The sequence below is a fragment of the Balaenoptera physalus genome, assembly GCF_965194825.1.
Source record: "Balaenoptera physalus genome assembly, chromosome: X".
Lineage (NCBI taxonomy): Eukaryota > Metazoa > Chordata > Mammalia > Artiodactyla > Balaenopteridae > Balaenoptera > Balaenoptera physalus.
In genome coordinates, this window is record NC_138903.1 from 76474459 (window position 1) to 76495974 (window position 21516).

A 21516-nucleotide genomic window follows, 5' to 3' on the forward strand; every position below is an offset into this window, starting at 1 on the left:
GGGATCTTCCCAGACCAGGGATCGAACCCATGTCCCCTGCATTGGCAGGTGGATTCTTAACCACTGCACCACCAGGGAAGCCCCACTCATAAGCTTTTAATAATCAACTCTTAGGTGGAAAATTCTTAAATCTTCATCTCCACCCTTGAGCTCTGTATTGAGCTCCAGATCTAAATTTCCAAATACCAACTGAACAGATCCATGCCAGTGGGATATCAAACTCAACCTACATCATTCTGCATCTTGTACTTTCACATTCCACCTGAGAAGCTGTTCTTATTTACTTTTTATTTCCTGTTGCATCATCCACCTTTAAGTTACCAAGGGCAGAAACTAAATAGTTATTTGTGATTCATGTCTTCATATCAACATCCATATATAATCAGTCATCAGATGCTGTTCATGCTACTTCATGATTTCATTCATGATTTTCCCCAACTTCCCATTTCCATCATTATGATTCAGGCTCTTTTAACCTTTTATCTATGCTGTTGCAGCAGCCTCCTGATTTTCAGTTTCCCTCTCTTTTTGCTGTAATCCATCCTTCACAATATTGCTCTATTTATCTTCCTAAAATTCTTATTTTTTACTGGACTGTAAATATCTCCCATTACCTAGCAATGCTTTGTTCATAATAAGTAGTTAGTAAATAGTGCCTGAATTGAATTATCGGTACAACCCTCGATATATGAATTTACTTCTCATAATCCATTGAATGCAAATATCTATAGTGAATATATTTATACCACAAATATATACTCAATAATTTTCTGAAACTACAGTTAATTTTTATACTTCAACTGTCAATTCTAAATGAGGCATTGATAATCAACATATAGAGGAATTACTTGTGAAAGACAGGTTACCAAGATGAAGTGACATTATATTACTGTAAATTTCTTCTCTATGTAATGACTATGAGAATGTACATAATACATATGCATGTATGTGTATTAGTTTGAATGAATTTCTTAAAGCCAAAGTGTGTTGCTAACCAGGTAACTGTGATTTTGTAGGTCTGACTTGTATGTTCATACAATTGAGTTAGAATTTAGTAGAGATTAAAGTTCTTTACTCTCTTAAATTTCTAACTACCTGAATTCAATGTGTGTTTGTATATATGTGTGCTTATCAGCATATAACTATACCTGTGTGCCTTTGACAGGGACTGTTTGCCTATCTGTGTACTTGTGTAGTGATCGGAGAAGAAAAATTGTATTATTGACATTTTGGCATAGAATGTACTGCTTGAAGTTTGGGGTTTTTTTTGTTTTTTTTTTTAGTCTACAGGACATGATTTGGTTCATGTTATATATATATTTTTTTCTGTGTTTTTACAAACACACATACACATCACATGAAGGCTGCATTGCAGGATTTGTATTTATGAAATATTATACTGTTCTGTACACAGAAATTTGGGGGAGGTTGTTATGTTGTAGTTTCTAAATTCTCTTTCAAGTTTCTCCCAGAAGCTCTTTTCTCATTTTACAAAATGTTTGGAAAACAAATATAATTAAAATCCTTGTGGAATTTAGATTTTGACTTCATCTATAACTGTGGACTTACTAATAAAAGCTATTATAGATAATTCAGATTCATCCTTTGCCTGCTTCAGTTGTATCATATGCAGTTTCTTCATTATATATGAGATATCTGGCATGAGGCTTCTAAAAAGGCCAAAAACAGCCTCAAAAATAAAAGGATCTATTAAATGCACACATACATACACATGTACACAGTCGCAGGAAACAAAAAAAAAACTCTGTTCTGCCATTGTATATTACTTTACTCTTTTCAAGTTTCCATTCTGAAATGAGGAAAAGGCCTTCAGTTTAAAATAGTAAAATTGGTCTTATTTTTATTACTCATGATTAAATATAATGTATACAATTAGTCTTTTAATGGATTCCATCATAATGGTAAGCAATTTGGGGTAATTTAGATATTCTTTACTCCCTAGTATGTTTGGTAGTGTAATATTTCTGGATTATGTTCTCAATTTCCCAATTCACATGGTCTTGGAAATGAATCTAAATAGTTGTAATGTGAAAATTTATGATTTTAATTTGTCTCAACAAATCATATTTTCATTTCATTTCTTCATGACTGAAGGTAAACAATGAATAAGAATAACTTTTTATCTATTCAATAAAATTGAAAATAAAGGATTGTATTTTACTAAATATTAAAATAGGTTATGACTACATCTGAACATATTTGTGATATTGAACATGTATTTATTTATAGTAGCTAACATTAAAATATATCATAATTTCATATAATTAAAGACCAATGTCCATGTTTATATTTACAGTCAGGTTCACACTGCTTAGGGCCAAGATAATTTAAAAAAATATTTAGAGTAAAATTTTGTTTCTAAAACCACTTCTGTTTAATCCAAAGTCAGTAAAATTTTAATCCAAGGTAATCACCCTATGGAATAACTGATATTCATTTTATGTTATACACTGTTATCTCAGCATACAGATTCTTGAGGGTTCAATAGTCATGAAATAGAGGTAAACACTTTTTATATAGTAGGTTCTTGTAGGCAGCTAGAGAACTAGCTATATTTGGATCCAAAATATAGATCATAGAGTGTCTTAAAAGAAAGATTTAGGAATCACTGACATAGAGATCATAGCTCAAATCTGAAGGTGAATACACTTTACAAGACAGTTAGTGTAAATTAGTAAAAGCAGTGATACAAACCTGAAACTTAGGACTTGCTCACTGGTAGATGTCAGGGGAAGAGGAAAGAATAATGCAAACCAGGCCACAGAGGGTAGGGAAAGACAGTATTTTAAGAAAGATAAGGAGGAGGAGGCTTCAAAAAAGATGGGATGGTCAGTAGTGCAAAAGGTAAGTTCTTGTGAGCAAGAACAATGCAATCATATTTGCATCCTCAAAGCCTGGCTTATAGTACGCACTCAATAAGTTTCTGTTGGATGAATGAATGAATGAAGTCATAAATGAAAAAAAAAAAAGCCGTTAAGTAAATAAGCAATGAGAATAGTTGTATTCAACTAGGGACATATCATTGGTTACTTTTTTTTTTTGGCCACCATTTTATGGGTAGCATAAAAAGGAGACAGGGACTGAGATAGCAGGTGGCATACCTAGCAATCCAAGATGAAGATAATGCAAGTCTTCCCAGAACAGAGATGCCCACCCACAGGGTTTAATGAGGCATTAATTCAATATTTGGTGGAGTTCTCAATGGCTTTATCCTTATATATTATCTCCCATGTGCTCTGGCTGCTCTCTTTTGATCTGAACCAGCTTTATCCCTAGACTTCATCTGTCAACCTCCTCCAACTTGAATGTTCCTTCTCGACTTCTTGTTTCTCCATCACTTGTCTGTTGAATGAATGAATGAGAGTTAATCAGTTAGCTCATCATCACAGTACTACCAAATGATAGAACTCACTTGTTTCTCTGTTCAGCACTCTGCTACCCACTGTAGGTAATAAAGAAGAAACACAAAACATCTCTCTCCCTTTTACCCTATTACCTACCTGGGTCCAAGTCAATTATAGTTATGTGGCTGGAAAAATGTCATGTTTATATTCCTATAGATGTGTATATATTGCTTTTTATAGGTGACTTAATTACTGTTGATTTGGTAACTCAACAATGAGTGATTTTAGCTTCCAGTACAAAATATTAAAAAGAAAATATTTGTACACAGCTTGAAGTTTATCTTCAGACAGTAAACTGAGGCTCCAAATGAATAAAAAATGTTTAAAGTATATGAGTTGTTATGTTGAACAAAGGTGACACGTGGGTTGTGGCCAAAGCACAAGTTTATTTTTGACTCCCACTGTTCTTTGAACATTATTTAATGAAGATAATCATCCCTGTCTTACAATTCCTATTGATTACTTTAAAACACTATTTCTTAAATTGTGATCTGTGGGCCATCTACAAAGGGAATCATCTAGAGTGATTGTTGAAAAGGCAGATTTCTGTACCCTACCTCAAAACTAATCAGAATCTATAGTTTTAATAAGTAACATATGTAAAGTCTTGATTCACTAAAGTCTGAGAACAGTTGCATTGGAATGAACAGTTTCAATATAGAGAAAGGGGCAGCAGTCAAATTTCAAGGGATCTAAGTGAGGGATAAATGTGGAGCATTTGTAGAAAGCTACTGTAGAACATCCCTAATTAACTTACCTATGAAATGGAACAGAAAGGGGATTAAAATCAAGTTATGTTCTTTCAAATTTGAGTTAGCCTTGAGCAAATGTTAGCGTTTAGCAAAATGTTGTCTTCAAACATTTTTGCTCCACATAACCCCTACAAAAAGTTTGAAAAACATTGTACAGCCTGATACATTACAAAGCTCACATTTAAAATATTGTATCATACATTTAAATAGCTGCAAGGAGTGTAATTTCCAGCATATTTGAAAATATTGGTATTTCAAAATAAATCTTTTAAATCACTCTTTCAAATATATCCAATGGAATATAATAAATACTGTGGTGATTTGATACCTCTATCATTAATTTAATAATACATGGGAAAACTTTCTTTAGAAGCAGAAATTTTAAATAGTTCACTTTCTCCTTGAACCTATATTTTCATTCAACTTTTCTAAAATAATCATTTCCTAACATAATATATTTTGTCAAAAAGTATTTTATTGATTATCTTATAATTCCTGCAACAAAAATATATACATAAATTGATTATTTTTAATTTCCTTTGACTCTAAGTATAATTTTTTTCCTTGAAGGAGCATTATAACTATTACTCTAATAATTAAACAAAACAACATAGGTGCATTTTATATTTATAAAAGATATTAAACACATATTAAAATTTTACTGGGAATGTACTGTTAGTAAGGACAAATGAGCTTGCTTTTGTGCTAAGTTCAAGTAACAACAATGGATATTACTTTTTGCTGGAATGAGACAGGTGTGAGCAAAATTTATTTTTGTTTATTTGTTTGTTTTTACAGATATGAGCACTGAAAAAAGTTAGTTCACCTAAATAAGTGGATATAAATTGAGGAAGTTTTGTTATAGCAGTATCATTCAATTCTTTGATCTCCTTTTGCAGGGTCAGGAAACTGACAGGGACTATGAGTCAATGTTAATGTTTTTTAGCCTCCTTCAACATTTTGTAGTGATTTTGGGTGCAGTAACTTAAGACAGGATTGGTTAAGAGCCATGTGTTTAGCATCCAAGCTTTCTAAATCTGATATTGCTTTTCTTTTCACCATAGCACTACCTCCTGTGGTTTGTGCCAAGTGAATAGTTCCACATCAGGACCGTGATAAGTTGTTATGTACAGCCTTTACTACACAGAAATCTATAACCATGTTATTTTTCTTTAAGTTGTATAATCATATAATTCTGGGAAAGAAATATTCCTAAGTACATTTGAATAATGTTAACTTCTGAAGTGTCCCAGCAGCTGACTAATTTAATTTACTGGCCAGGATTTTACTCAGAATGCAACATCAAGAGAGTGTATGGCTGCTAAGTTACTGGGAGATTTCAATTGGTTTGCAGGCTTGTCCCCCTACTTGTATAATCGTTAATTATTTAGAAGGGTATTTTAGCCCATAACCATTTTGGCATTTTCATTTTAAAATTCCAGCACTTACTGAGACAGTAAGTTCTGTGATAATAAAATCATTTAGAAATTGTCATTCATTAATTCTACCTATATTAAATAGTTACTAGATACCAAGTAGATAGTAAGGCAATGGGTAGGAGATGATTAATAAAATATGGTTCCTATCCTCACAGACATCTTTATTTTTGTTTTAATATGCTTAAATCTTTCCTTTATAATGAGAAACTTAAAAGGAACCCTCATGCTTCATAAAATATTATTCTCTTTATTTTCTAGACAATACTTTCTTAGTCATTCTACAATTCTGTGTCCAAGATCTAAGAAAATGGCCATCATCTGCATACTTTAATAAAGCGCATTCTTGGTAGAATCATATAGAGTACTGTACTATCAGTGTTTAGATTTTGACAGGTATTAGTTACTATTCATCTTATAAAAGGTACACAGGGAAATACACAATTATATCTGAATCATTAACAAGCTCAGGGAACATATTAGGAAAATAAAGTTGTAGATTCTTAGTATCCAAGAAGGTATTATTTAGAGCTGCTTAGATGGCCAAATCAGTAATTCTTCTTGTGCCTACCACATACTATTTACACTTCTATTATAATGTTTTATTCATTCTGCCTGGTATTTACAGTTCACTTACTCTATGTCCAACATTGTGTTTTAGGCACAGTGGGGAATACAAAGGCCTAAAATACAAATCTTGACTAGACATTTACTTGGAATGTTATCTACCCAGATAACAGAAAGGTAATTCATGTTTAGTTGCCAGGACTCACTGTGTCTGGGGCTCATCAAAAGAACTATTTGAGATTCTCTTCAATTATTTATATGCTAAGTAACAGCAGCAGACAACACATTCACCAAGGAGAAAGGATGATACATGCAAACACTGAGGCTTAAGGATCCTATTGGAAAATAGTTTGGAAAATTGAAGATGGAAGTAACCTGCTTGTAATTGGTATAAAAATCAACTATATATCTATCAGTGTGTATTTATTAATTGCTTAGTATTAGAAAAATATAGATAGAGAGATAGAGATGTAGATAGGTAGATCGATAGATAGATAGATAGATAGATAGATAGATAGATAGATAGATAGATAGATAGATAGATAGATAGATAGAAATTGATTTATTGTAAGGAATTGGCTCACATAATTATGGAGCCTGACAAGTCCCAAGATCTGTAGTCAGCAAGTTGGAGACCCAGGAGGGCTGATGATATAGTTTTAATCCAAAGGCCAGCAGGCTTGAGACCCAAGAAGAGTCAATATTTCAGTTTGAGCCTGAAGTCAGGAAAACAAAAGAAGAAAAATGAGGTCCCAGCTTGAATGGCTGTCAGGCAGGAGAAATTTCCTCTTATTTGGGGAAGTGTCAGTATTCTGCTTATTCAGGCTTTCAACTGATTAGAAGAGGCCCACCCACACTAGGGAAGACAATCTATTAGTCTGTTGATTTAAATGTTAAACTCATCCAAAAACACCTTCACAGAAACACCCAAAACAATGTTTGACCAAATATCTGGGTACCCTGTAGCCCATTTAAGTTGACACATAAATTTCCCATTACACCTACCACAGCAAGAGGGGAAAGGAAAAGGTATAATTAGATTTATAGAAAATTGCAGGTAAAATATCTACCAAAACTTACAAAAAGATATTCATTTTATTCTCTATTTCCAAATTTTTAAAAATCCATTGCAAGTATAAACTTGGAAATTTGTTCAGCCTCCATATCAGTTCTTCATAACTGATGTAAAGAAGTAAAATGACTTGTCCAAGATCATACAGCTCATTAACTGTAAAGCCAGAACTAAAATCAAAGCCTTACAATTACAATATTCTTTCTAAGGATCCAGTGGTACAATTCCCCCTTATCACATGTATGCATGACATGGAAGTTATAAAATTCAAACTAAATTTCAAAATGGCATTGGTGAATACATTCCTGATACAATACTGTTATAGAAACATTTATCCCTGTACACAGTAGTGAGCCTGATTCATACCTCAAAGTACTTTGTGCACAGTTATTACTGAGTTATGTGACAATTTGGAGTTACTTCAAAACATGCTTTTGCATCCTCTCATACGGACTTTTGAACAAAGAAAATAGACCTTTAACACTGCCTGTGAAAGTAAAGAGCATGATAAGGAAGTGTTTATACTGGCATGGAGCCAGGATGAACTATTGGTTTTCAAGTTTTGGTTCCTGAGAGAAGACATGTCTTCTAACCTAATGAGCTTAGAAAAACACTGCTCTCTTCCTTCAGCTGTAGACTTAAAATACTGTTACTACATTCCCTAGTGGAGTGTGTGTTTTTAGTCATGGGTAAACAACAGTTTCTTATGTTTCTGGAATTGTTCAGGTTTTCAAGCAAATATTTCTATAAAGGCACTCACATTTTCAGATATTTTGTAAAAATAACTACAAACGTCCATGAGGGGACTGATGACAAGATGTTTTCCCTTAATGAACCACCATAAAATTTTCCATAAGAACCCCAAAATAGATCATAATGAATTCCTTGTTACAAATTCTCCTAGGACAAAGTGGCACATTTTTAAAAGTGGGTTGCCAGGAAATGAAATCTGGCAGGGGATGGGGTGAGTGGGATCTAGAAGGAAGTTAGATTAAACACTTTGCTTTTGCTCACTTGCTTGGATTTAAAGGCTGAAGCTACTGTACTTCAGTTAGGAAGGAGCTGGGTTAGATATTTGCAAGTCCAGGCGGGAGGGCTGGGAGCATGCGAATCTAGCAGCTGGAGTGTGTTGTGGTAGCTGCTTTCCTGTGCTAAGCTGATTTACTTGGTTAAGGTCTGACCTCATCATCCTGTCAGTATGGGTTCCCACCTACACTGTTAGCTGCAGCTTTCTGCTTCAGCTGGAAAGCTAGAAGTATTCACAGTATACCACAGACAGCGGGGGAGGGGGGAGCAAGAAAGACTGCTCTCGGCACTTGTGCTTTTGTTAGTCCTACAGAAGAGGCAGAGAAACAAGAGATAACAAAGCCTGTTTCCTTTCTGTGAGAGAAGGCTTTTGTCTTTCCTCCTGCAACGATGTCAGTGTCTGGCAAGAAAGAGTTTGATGTGAAACAGATCCTAAGGCTACGCTGGAGGTGGTTTAGTCATCCTTCTCAAGGTTCGCCCAACACTGGAAACTGCCTTCAGCAGGAAGGATATGAGCATAGAGGGACCCCGGTTCAGGGCAGGTTGAAGAACCACTCTCGGGACAGAAATGGACTGAAGAAAAGCAATAGTCCTGTCCACCACAACATACTGGCACCAGTGCCAGGATCGGCCCCTGCCCATCAAAGAGCCCTTCAGAATTGGCACTCACAAAACCTGATAGAACATCTTCGATCAAATGAAGATACTCCTAAAGCAGTTCCAGAGGAGAATTTGTTTAAAGAAGCTTGTGAGAAACACTCACAAGATTTGGAGATGATGGCTGATGACAATACCGAAGATTCTACAGCAAGGTAGGAGTTTTCGAAAATATAACAACAAAGTCATAGCTTAGGTTAACTTATCCTCTAAAACTCTTATTTAATGTTTAAATAAAAGTGTTATAATAGTCTCTGAATTTGTATGCAGCCAATCAGGGTCTCCAAGTAACCCCCTCCTTTAAGTCTATAAAGGAAAATAGTAATAATACATTCATTTTGATAATTAGTGGGATATATGCTTTAGAGTTGTGAGTTTACTTTTCCTATTCCATTCCGATTCCATTAAGAATACTGTTTCAGTTCTAAGAGATGTTTATTATAATTGCTAATTTTCTGTATATATCCTCTATGGCTTGAATGTTCAAATAGTTATGATTTTTTGTACAAGTGTGATGAATTATATAGAACTCTTTCTGACTTTGTCAGGCCAACTCTGACAAAATACAAGCTCCGACTGCTCAGCACATCCTTATCTGCTCCTTAGTACGTGGTTGCTATATTGACGCTTGATAAATGTTATCTTTATGTGAGAGTACAGAACAGTTTCCTTTGGCATTTGAGATTTATTTCAAGTTGTGTTAGTTTCATAGCTAGTTTTCAATTATGAAAATATTTTGCATAAAGCAAGTAATGAAATGTTGCTTACAGCAGTGAGATCTTAAAGTAGGAAATGGAACATGTCGGGTGTTTCAGAATATTAAAATTGAATAAGAAGTGATAATAAAGTATAGTTTAAGTATAGCTCATAAAATATTTGACTTTATTTTTCTGTCCACCAGAATTACTTGAGTCGAAGGAAATTATGTTCCCTCCTCTAATATTGTCTAACATAACTTAATCTAGTAGATCTTTACTTTTTTTTTCTTTTTTCATTATCAGATTTTATTTCCCCAACATGTTGTAGGCACAATTAACGATTTTGGTAATGTAATTAAAGTGTAAAAGAGCTACAGAAAAAGGTATTTTTGAAATGTCTTAAATTTTATAGCAGTTCAACGTGAAGGTATGCTAACTTATTTAGAAATCTGGATATTGTGTATACTGTGTATCTGTATACTGTGTCTCTACATAAGTTTAGAGGAGAAGGACTGGCAAATTTGCTTCTAGATATGTTTTTGCAATATATCTACCTGACAGTTCCTTGCTTCCATAATTTCAAAACATAATCAATAGAAAAAATAGCATAACAACATTATGGCAAAAGACAAAGCAACTGTGCAAAATGATACTTTTATACGAACTCAGTCTTTCTGTATGAAATGTAAATAATGAAATGATTTTTTGAAATGAATTTAAGTATAATAATAGATTGTGATACAGATGTCTTAAGAAATAAAATGTGTATGTAAGAATTTTCCTAAATATTTTTGTGATTACTCCAGAAAATGCTATATAACTTTTGGGATTGCAGGTTGTATTTAGTACAAATACTTGGATTTCAAAGTAATATATAATCTATACTTTAGATTCAGCAGGTTTTCAAATTATTTCCCCTCACCATGAACAACAATTTTAAAAACTGCTGAATTTGGAAGTTAATATTAAGCACATTTGACTCTGTTGTAGAGTAATTTAAATTATCCACTGTGACTTCCTGACAAAATTCTTTGAGGATCCCTAAACTGATTTTCCAGCATGAGACTATATTTACAATAAATTAGCTGCTAAATAAAAATGCCAGATAAAATGTCAAATATAAAGTGTCACCAAATAATATTTTTTAAATATATTTCTCTTTTTATTTTATTCTTGATAGTGTTCATGTTCTAAAAAATTTTCTGTTAAATATCATATGGTTACACTGGAAAGTTAATATTTTCTTAAAATAAATACAGGAAGTGGTTTTATAGATGTGCCAATGATATTTTAAGCAGAACAGAAGGGGTAAATTGAGGACCTTATTAATTGAAATATGATGGTTTATTAATCTATCATTACCCATTCTGAATTGTTTCATCTTGGGTAAAGAGAGTTTGATAAGGAACTCTCTTATTCCCCGTTTTTCTAATGCCTCTCTTTTTCAACAAAATTGAGAAGCAGGAGGAAAAAATCCTGCGAAGTTGGCAGCAACCTGTTATCCCCTCAATAGAACTCTTGTGGTTAAAAAAACAAACAAACAAACAAAAACGGCAATCAGTGTGGAGAACACAAGATGGGCTCTAACACTTGGGGCAAAATAAAGGTCTTTAAGCCATCCTGCTTCCTACAAATATTGCAGGGGATTAATAGAGAGAATGGACTAAATTACTAGCATGTAATATAGTTGAATAAACTACCATTATTACTAAAACAGATAGTAAAGCCAAGGTATTAAAGTTATATTAATATGTTTTTATGGGATTTAAAAACCCCAATACATTCCTATGTAATTGAAGTATATTATGTACTTCATTTATGAGCAACTCTGTATCATGATCCCACACCGTGAGTATGCATATATCAGTATGCCTGTCATCAGAGGTCTGGGCTCAATTATCATTTTCTTTTTGTCCTAGTTATCTACTAATTCTGCATCTTTGCTTCCCCATAATGACCTTGCTCAACGTCCTTTCTTTTCTTTATTTCATCCCTAGAATTCCAAAAATCAGAATATTTTAAGTGTATTATGATTATGCCTTTATATTACAGAATATTTAGTTATAAGATTATATATATATATATAATATATATTTTAACTGCTCATAAAGAGATGATTGCCTAAGTACCCAGGTGTATAAAGTGGTAAACGGCATTTGCCAAGACAAATGCGGTTATCTCCTCATTGCGCTTGAGAACATTGAATAAAATGCTGATGATCTGTGTATGGGCCCAGAACAACATGCCCCAGTGCAAAGCTGGAGATTCACAGGGGTGTTTAGTTTTAAAGAATTAGCAGGAATGGGGATCATAACCTCATACTACCTGTTGCGGCTTTTGGTCTTTGCATAAATTACTAACTGTATGATATATGATTTTGTATATCTCTGCCAGTATTGCACTGTTAGACAAGACTCCAAATTCCCTCCATTTGAGACCTTTTCAATTTTCAAGTGAGCTTGCCTAGAAAAAAAAAAAAGAGCAGCTGGCACTATATACTTTGATATCCCAAAGAAGGGGGGATTGGATGAATAAGACTTAGAATTAATTAATAATTCATTCCACAAATATTGAGCACCATTGGGTGTCAGGCACACTTCTAGGCACTGGGGATAAAACAGGATCAAAACAGAGAACGTGTTTTCATAGAGTATACATTCTAATGGGGAGAGAGAGATAATAAAAATAAACCAAAATGTGGTACTTAAGTGGTTGTAAGTAGTATGAAGAAAAAATAATTAGAGAGAATAGAGTGAAGAAGGGATACTCCTTCATATAGGGAAGGCCTTTCTGATGAGGTAACATTTGAGCAGAGATCTAAATGAAGTGAGGTCATCTAAATGAAGAGGCAGCCATGAGGATGTCTGACTCAAAAATTCAAACAAATGAGAGGTTACTGCTGCTGTGCTACAGGGGAGCCCCTAACCTCCATCCATATTTTTTCTATTCACATCAATGCCACATGTCCCCACACAGTCCATTGATTAATGTTCCGAACACCCTTAACTGGTGAATTCAAAAATGTGTCCTGACTTGTTGTTTATTATAGTGACTTTAAGATCACATGCATATCCCATGGTCACAGAGGAGGCTTTCCAGCCATCCTGTTAACCATGGTGCCATTTTGTCCTCTGAGGTTCTGGCTATTCAGCCAGCAGACCATATGTCTCATGTACAGTGGCCCGTGTGTCCTTTGTGAAAATGGACACATGATGGTGTATTTGCTTTCTTAACAAAACAATTCAGATAGGGCCAAAGTGTATTGTGCGTCTTTATCCTCAACACAGATACATCTGTGATATGGAATATGCTTGGGAAATATTTATGCATAAGAGAAATCTTAAATAATGAAGCCTATTGTAATATCATTTCTCATAAAGTAAGAAGTAAGGTACCTGGGTATTTACAGGGAGCGCTTTCCAGGAAGACAGAACAGCAATTTCAAGAGCCCTGAGATGGGAGTGTGCTTGATATGTTTAAACACAAGGAGGCTAGTGCAGCTGGAGTAGGGTTTTCAAAGGGGAGAGTGGTAGCAGATGATTTTGGAAAGTGGTAACAGATGATTTTGGAAAAGTAACAATAATAATACAACATTAAAAATAATAAGAAGTACCTTTTGTAGACCTTTACTATGTTCCAGGCACTAAATATTTTACATATATTTTCTCATGTTCCTAAGGAAAATTTTGGAATGTAAAGGTAACATTCACATCTTTCTCTGGGTATTATTTTGTTGGATATCTGTTGTTGTTGTTGCTTATCTTCTTACAAGGCAAAAATAATGTGGCCTTCTAAAGTTCAGAACTAGGCCTGTGTTACTTAATTTCACACTGCATTATTCAGTAGAAACTGTTACTTCAAAGGAAAGAATAAGGAGCTAACTACAGTTTTATTGTTGTTTATAGAAAATTTAAGGTTAAATCCTTTTGTCGATGGGTTAAAATGTACCATATAAAACTACATAAGTTATTCAACTGCTTTACTAAATTTAGAATATTTTAACATATAATTTAAACTTAGTGCAATGATTCCTAACATTCCTAATTCCTAATGGGACTTATGTTGGTTGATTTTAAATCCTTGCTACTCACAGCCTCTTTCCTGAGAGTGAGGTACCATGGTCCACACGACTCATTCTTAACGTTGTGGTATTGCATATATATTTAAGTTAACATTAGTTAAAATATATTTAATATTTGAGAAAATCGGGACTCCTTTCCATCTAGGCATCTGGCAATATGTTAGGGCCATGTTTCTTTAAGTATTATGATTAAGCACCTCTAGTTATTTCTGATATTTGAAAGATAAGAATCATTTTTCTTCTGCATTTGGAAATATAAATAAAGAACTTAAAGTATGTGGTACTACTTAATATGTGACTTCAGGAGCAGCATATTAATTGCATTGACCTGTTACACATTGCTTAAATATTCAACCACTTAGTACTTTAAAGTTTATTTTTTAAACTTGTATATCTCCTTTCTGATTTTTGTAAGACATCTACCCCTTAATACTAATCTTTTTGATTTCTTTCCTATGACCTTATAAGTAAAAATAGTTTCAATGCTATATATATGCACATATACACACATGCACATACATACACACATATGTATACATCTATATGTGTATATGTATATCAGTGTGAAATTCTTATATTTGAAGGAGATGAAAAACTAAAATTGAAGTGGAGGACTGGGGAACACTGGATCCTTAATAAAGAAACATAAGTCAATATTCTGCAAGATGAATCTGGAATATCTTGTGCCATAAAGTAGAAAGTCCTCAAAGAAGTAATCATGGGGGTATGTCAAAGGGACACAGGAGCCAACTGAAAAAGCTCCTAATGGCCAAGCTGGAACAATATTAGCAAACAAACAAAAAAAAGTATTATAAACCTAAGTAAAAAATAAACATTTAAGTCTGTATTGATATAAATCAATGATTAAATAAATAAGACAGAAAAAACAAATCTCTGGTGCAGAAGAATTTGAAATAATTTATGTACATACTCTGTCCTCAAGGAGGTGGAGCTGAACACTGTACCTTAAGTGTGGGCTGCACATAGTGACTTCTTTTCAAAGAGTGAGTATAGCATGGAAGTGTGGTGGGGGAAGAGTACATTTACAGTGGAGAAAGCTGAAGAATACTCTCTCAGCCAGGTAATCAAGGTTAACATCAAAACTGCTCAGTAGTGTTGACAGTATATATACTTGGTATGATGTGATGAGAATGGCACTTTACTTCTGTCTTCTGCCTCCATAAAACCCATCGCCCCCATCCCAATCTAATCATGAGAAAAACATCAGACAAATCCAAATAGGAGAACATTTTTCAAAATGCCTGATGTTTAATCTTCAAGCTGTAAATGTCATCAAAAACAATGAAAATCTGAGAAACAGTCACAACCAAGAAGTGCCTAAGAAGACATGATGAATAAATGCAATATGCAAAAGAAAAAAGACTTTAGGTAAAAACTGAGGACATCTGAATAAAGAATGGACTTTAATTAATAATGATGTATCAAAATTGGTCAATTAATCATAACAAATGTGCCAGACTAGTGTAAGATATTGATAATAGGGGAAATTGGATGTGGGGTTTATAGGAACTCCCTATACTATCATTATACTATCCCAATTTTTCTTTAAAAATGTACAGTATTTTAGCAAAGACTATCTTAGTAAATAGATTTAGTAAATAAATACTAGAAGACCACCCAATTTTAAGAATTGAGTACGTTATTTGTTTGTTATTTGTTAGTTTTGTTTATTTTTGTTCTTTGGCAACTGAATAGAAGGATACCGAATCAAAATCAGTGGGCTGTTACCTCCTCCATGCAAAAATCTTATACATTAGCAACAAGATTTTATCCTAAGGGCAATCCTAGGGAAATCAGCTAAAGTTCTGTTAACAACTAAAAACTACATGCAATTTCAGTTCCTAACCCCATGATCTTGATTCTATCATTTGGTTTGGACCAACTTTTAAGGGCATAGCAATTAATAAAGTCATAGTTGGGTATAAATAAACTCATTTTTATTTAATCGCTCCAGAACACCGTGGTTGCTAATGAAGTGGTATATATTTACTGGAGCTTTCAAATGAAAATATGGCCTGCCACTTTTTTTCTATTTCTTCATATTACTGTCTGTGGTTTATCTCTTAGGAGGAAAACAATGGCACATATAAAACAAACTTCTTTATATAAAAATCTTTATTACTCCATGCTAAAATGAAAAATACAGCCATTGAGTATATTTTATTCATGGTGATTCCATTCCATTAAGATTACAATTTCACTAAAGAGAATGGAAAATGTGTATCCCAGTGGTTGAGAAATAAGATTTTGTAAATAGACTTAAAAAGAACTATCTAAGAAAATGTAACTAAAAGTGAGAAAATCAAAATCAAATAGTTTTCATTATCTGATGTTTTAGGATGGAAAAAGTATTACTGAAATTTTATTCAACATAAGGTTTTACTCTGAAAACATTGTAAAATAATTATTTCCCAAATAGATATATAGATATAATACTGGCATTTGCACTGGAGGAGAGCAATACCAGCGATCATATTTATTGAAACTATCAGAAGTGAATGCTTTTTTACTCCTGGCTAACTTTTCTTAGCCCGTTACTGTTAGTCAAAGTGGCTTATCCTTTTCATGCTTTCAAATGCTATTGTACAGAATGTAGATCTGTTGCCCTCCTTACACACTGTGTATTGCTATTGCTTCTTCAGGAGCCATACTATACACCTTGCAAGTGTTTTTGGCAGGTCTTTAACATGTGATTGGTTCTTGGTCATTCCACTTTTAGCTCATTCAATAGAAACTAACTGTTAAGTCTTTTGTCCACATTTTCCCTGTATAACTAGATTGCTTCAACACAGTGGCATTTAGATGTCCTTTTTTGGCTAATGTTGATTACATTGGCTATAACAATACTAATAAACAATTGCATGTGTAACAGACTGTCACATAACACTTTAGGCAACTCTTCAGTCTGAATTCTGTTGTAACATTCAACAAGCCAATTGCTTAACTAAGATGTTGATATTCATTTGTTTCCGCCATTCAACAAGTGTTTATTGAATCCCAATTGTATGCATTATGTTTTCTTAGGCACTTTAAAGATGAAAGATTAAATAATAGATGTTGATTCCCACTTGATACTTAAAATACTATTGGGGAGATAAAGTGCATCCACTTGGAAGGTTTATGGCAATAAAAAAAAGAGTGTATTGCAAAAACAGTTTAAGTTGCTTGGTCATTGAAACTGCTAGGCATTCAAAGACAAGAAATAATTCTTCTGACCAGAGCAATCTTAGAATGCTTCATGGAGGAGCATGATTTGAGATCAGTCTTAAGGATGGATACCGTTTTGATACAGATATGGGGAAGAATGAATTCTAGGTAGGAGGACAAACACAGTACCTTGAAAAAGGCACTGAAACATAGAAATTTAAGGTGTGCTCAAATGGCAGATTTCAGTTTGGCTGAAGTGAATGATATACATTGGAGAATAGTACAAAGTTAAGCAAGAAAGGAAGGTCAGGCATAGATTATGGAAGATCTTAAAAGACAGAATAAGGAGTATCTGGACTTTATCTTAGAGGTCTGGGTTTTTTAACCTCCAAGAATTTATTGAAATATTTTGTGTCTGTGAATAATTTTAGGGAGAAATTCCACTTGCTTTCCTCAGATTCTCCAAAATTCCATTACACAGGAAAAACAAAGTAATGAATGGTAGCAAAGAAAGCATGTTAATAGATATAATGCTTTAAGGGAAAAAATGTGGTGAGAAAAAATAGAAAATATAGGACTTGACATGTGTAATATCCTTTTAGGATGTTTAGATTTTAAAAAGTATGATGCTTTTTTTTTTTTATCAAGGTCTAGTTGAATGGGATTCCAGGACTCTGAACAGTTCACTATACATTTGAATAAGTGATTTTTAATTTTCAAAAATATCTTTTTAGCTTTATTTTATTTTTATTGTGGCAAGAACACTTAAATTGAGTTCTATCCTCTCAACAAAATTTTAAGTACACAATAGAGTATAGACACAAAGTTGTAGAGCAGATCTCTAGAACCTATTCAAGTTTTATAATTGGAACTCCATCCATTCAACAACAACTCTCCATTTCCCACTCCCCCCCAGTCCCCGGAAACCACCATTCTACTCTCTGTTTTTATGAGTTGGATTATTTTATGTACTTTATATAAATGAAATAATACAGCTTTTGTCCTTCTGTGACTGGCTTATTTCACTTAGCATGATGTCCTCCAGGTTCACCGATATTGTTGTATAAGGCAGGATATCTCTAAGGCGAATAATACTCTATTGTATGTATATACCACATTGTCTTTATGCATCCATCTGTTAATGGAAACTTAGGCTGTTTCCATGTCTTGGATATTGTAACTAATGATACAATGAACATGGCAGTGAAAATATCTCCTCAAGAAACTGATTTCAATTTTTTTAAAGATATATACCCAGAAATGTGATTGCTGAACCCTGTGGTAGTTCTATTTTTAATTTTTGGGGGATGTTCCAAACTGATTTCCTTCCCAGCTGCACCATTTTACATTCCCATCAACATTGTACAAAGGTTCTGATTTCTCCACATCCTCGCCAACACTTGTTATCGTTTGTTTTGTTGTTGTTGTTGTTTTTATAATAGTGTTTTTAACAGATTTGAGATGATATCTCACTGTGGGTTTGATTTGTGTTTCCCTGATGATTAATGATGTTGAGCACCTTTTTATATACCTGTTGGCCATTTGTATGTCTTCTTTGAAGAAATGTCTATTTCTTTGCCCATTTTTAAATCAGATTATTTGTTTCTTTGCTATTGACTTGTGTGAGTCCCTTGCATATTTTAGATATTAACCCTTATCAGACAGATGGTTTAAAAATATTTTCTTCCATTCCATAGGTTGCCTTTTGAATATTGATTGTTTCCTTTGTTATGTAGACACTTTTTAGTTTGATGTATTCCCACTAGTCTATTTTCATTTTTGTTGCTTGTGCTTTGGTATTATATCCAAGAAATTATTGCCAAGACCAATGTCTTGAAGCTTTTTCCCCGTGTTTTCTGCTAGGAGTTTTATAGTTTCAGGTTTTCATTAAAATCTTTAATCCATTGTGAGTTGATTTTTGTGTATGCCATAAGGTCCAATTTCATTATTCCTAAGTGTTTTATTCTTCTTGACACTTTTGCAAATGGAATAGTTTTCTTAATTTCCTTTTTAGGTAGGTCGTTGTTGGTGTAGAAACAGAAAGGATTTTAAATGTTGATATTGTATCCTGCAACTTTATTGAATTTGTTGATTAGTTCTACCAGCTTTTTTGAGGAGTCTTTAGGGTTATCTACATATAAGAGCATGTCGTCTGCAAACATAGATAATTTTTCTTCTCTTCTGATTGGGATAACTTTTTTTTAGAAATTCACGTTCTTTTATTTATTTATTTATGACTGTGTTGAGTCTTCGTTTCCGTGTGAGGGCTTTCTCTAGTTGCGGCAAGTGGGGACCACTCTTCATCGCGGTGCGTGGGCCTCTCACCATCGCGGCCTCTCTTGTTGCGGAGCACAGGCTCCAGACGCGCAGGCTCAGTAATTGTGGCTCACGGGCCCAGTTGCTCCGTGGCATGTGGGATCTTCCCAGACCAGGGCGCGAACCCGTGTCCCCTGCATTGGCAGGCAGATTCTCAACCACTGCGCCACCAGGGAAGCCCTGGGATAACTTTTATTTCTTTTTCTTCATAAATGCTCTGGCTAGGACTTCCAGTATTATGTTGGTTGTAATGAAGTGTGGGAGGCAGATCATTTTCAGAGACGCTAGATTAATGAGCTATACCTGGGGCAATTCTCTTTCCTGTTAGTGCAGATAGAATCTTGGACTTCACTGTGCCCAAGAATCATCTGGGGAGCTTGTTAAAAATGTAGTTACTCAGTATCCACTACCAGAGAATTTAACTTATTAGTTTCGAGGTGAGATTTAGGAATCTGAATTTTTAACAAACTTCTGAACCAAACTTTAAAAAACACTTCGTCAGCTCCTGCAAGCCTAATTTGTCAGGATTCCTATAGGATCCTAATACTTGATATATTTGTAAACATGCAATAAATAAAACAGCAAGGCCTTATATAAAGTATAATAGATTATAAAGCATAATAATTGATTGTACTTTATATACAGAATTGTAGATACACTTGAATCTATGACTTACATTAAGTTCTCAAATGTTGACCAAGAAAATGCTTTAAAAATAGACAGCAGCATTAATTTAGCCTTTCATTCTTCCGTGTGTAATGAACTTTATTAAGTTCTGTGAAAGGATGATAAAGAAATAAAAATATATATCCTACCCTTATGGAGTTTTCAGTTAGAATGGAAAAACACAGCCTCCCAATAAAAGTTTTAAAAGCAGTTACAAGGTAGCAACTCAGTTCAGATCTCCTAGTGTTTAATATAGAAGCTACCCAGGATAATTAAGATGGAAGTAGGGTTAATGACTCAAGACGTGTTGAAATGCAAACATAGAAAATTTAATCCAAGAATAGCAACAAATTTCAACCACATGGAAAATTTTTATTATTGTTAATGTTTCAACTCAGAAACAGACACTTTACCATCATTGTGGTCCCTCAACTCTCAGGTGAGGTATTTTGAAGGTTGGACAATGATTACTAATAAAATGCTATATATACTATAGATACTTATTGAAAATACTGATTATATTTTGGCAAACTGCCTGCAGACCTGCTTTCCCCCCTCAGTTCTCATAATTAATTCACTGTTCTTCTCTTACTTTCTCCTTACTTTTTTTTAGTAATTGAGAGTTGCTCTCTTCACCTTCTATGTTTTCTTTGCTCTCCATATGAGGTAATACATTCAAAGTACGTAAGTATAAAATTGTAACCCAAAACAAAAACAGTAAAAAGGAGAAATTGTTTTTTGTCATTCTGAGCTAGAAAATGAGATGAAAAATTAAACCTTTCTCTACAAATTATGAATCTGATTAAGATAATTAATATGTTAAGTAATCTCCTTTCAGAAGCATTTGGCTGATCTAAATAACTTGTCTTGCTTAAGGATAAAGCAAGTTTGATAGCAATTAGCGTACATCTTACTAATGTATCAATATCAAGATGATTTTTATTTCTATATTAAAGAAATAAAAGTACATACATTTGAATTTGCCACGTGTGATCAAAGTAAGTATATATGCTATAATTATTTTCATAACTACTATATAGATGAAGAAAAAGGAAATTTATGCTCTGAACTTTTTATCCCTCTTCATTTGACTGAAGTTTATAAAAACTTCACATTTACAAATATCTTAGGATTTTGGTTAGAAAGGACTTTTAAAGAAATGGACAGGTGTGGTAAAAACCTAAAACATAGAATGACTATAGCTAATTAGTGGCAAAACTGTAACTATAAGCCAAATTTCCTAACTCCTGGACTTTAACCACGCTCTTCTCTTTTTTTTTTTTAAATAAATTTATTTATTTATTTATTTATTTATTTTTTGGCTGTGTTGGGTCTTCGTTTCTGTGCGAGGGCTTTCTCTAGTTGCGGCGAGCGGGGGCCACTCTTCATCACGGTGCACGGGCCTCTCACTATCGCGGCCTCTCTTGTTGCGGAGCACAGGTTCCAGACGCGCAGGCTCAGTAGTTGTGGCTCACGGGCCCAGTTGCTCCACAGCATGTGGGATCTTCCCAGACCAGGGCTCGAACCCGTGTCTCCTGCATTAGCAGGCAGATTCTCAACCACTGCGCCACCAGGGAAGCCCCACGCTCTTCTCTTAATAGCATATTCAGCTACTTCCTTTTGATAAGTTTATGAGTGTGCAATCATCATTA

The 21516-nt window shown here is 34.0% G+C and overlaps 1 protein-coding gene and 1 long non-coding RNA gene across 4 annotated transcripts in view; both read left to right on the forward strand.

The window, feature by feature from the left end:
* LOC309653125 overlaps positions 1 to 21516 on the forward strand; it is a 701885-nt gene that overhangs the window by 76019 nt on the left and 604350 nt on the right. The window lies entirely within an intron of this gene.
* The window catches only part of KLHL4 (kelch like family member 4), a 110454-nt gene continuing 95653 nt past the window's right edge, over positions 6716 to 21516 (forward strand). For all 3 annotated transcript variants that reach the window (XM_082447397.1, XM_082447398.1, XM_082447399.1), the window contains exon 1: positions 6716 to 9090. In XM_082447397.1, coding sequence (XP_082303523.1) covers positions 8669 to 9090 — 422 coding nt within the window. In that variant the 5' untranslated portion in view covers positions 6716 to 8668. The remainder of the gene's footprint in view (positions 9091 to 21516) is intronic.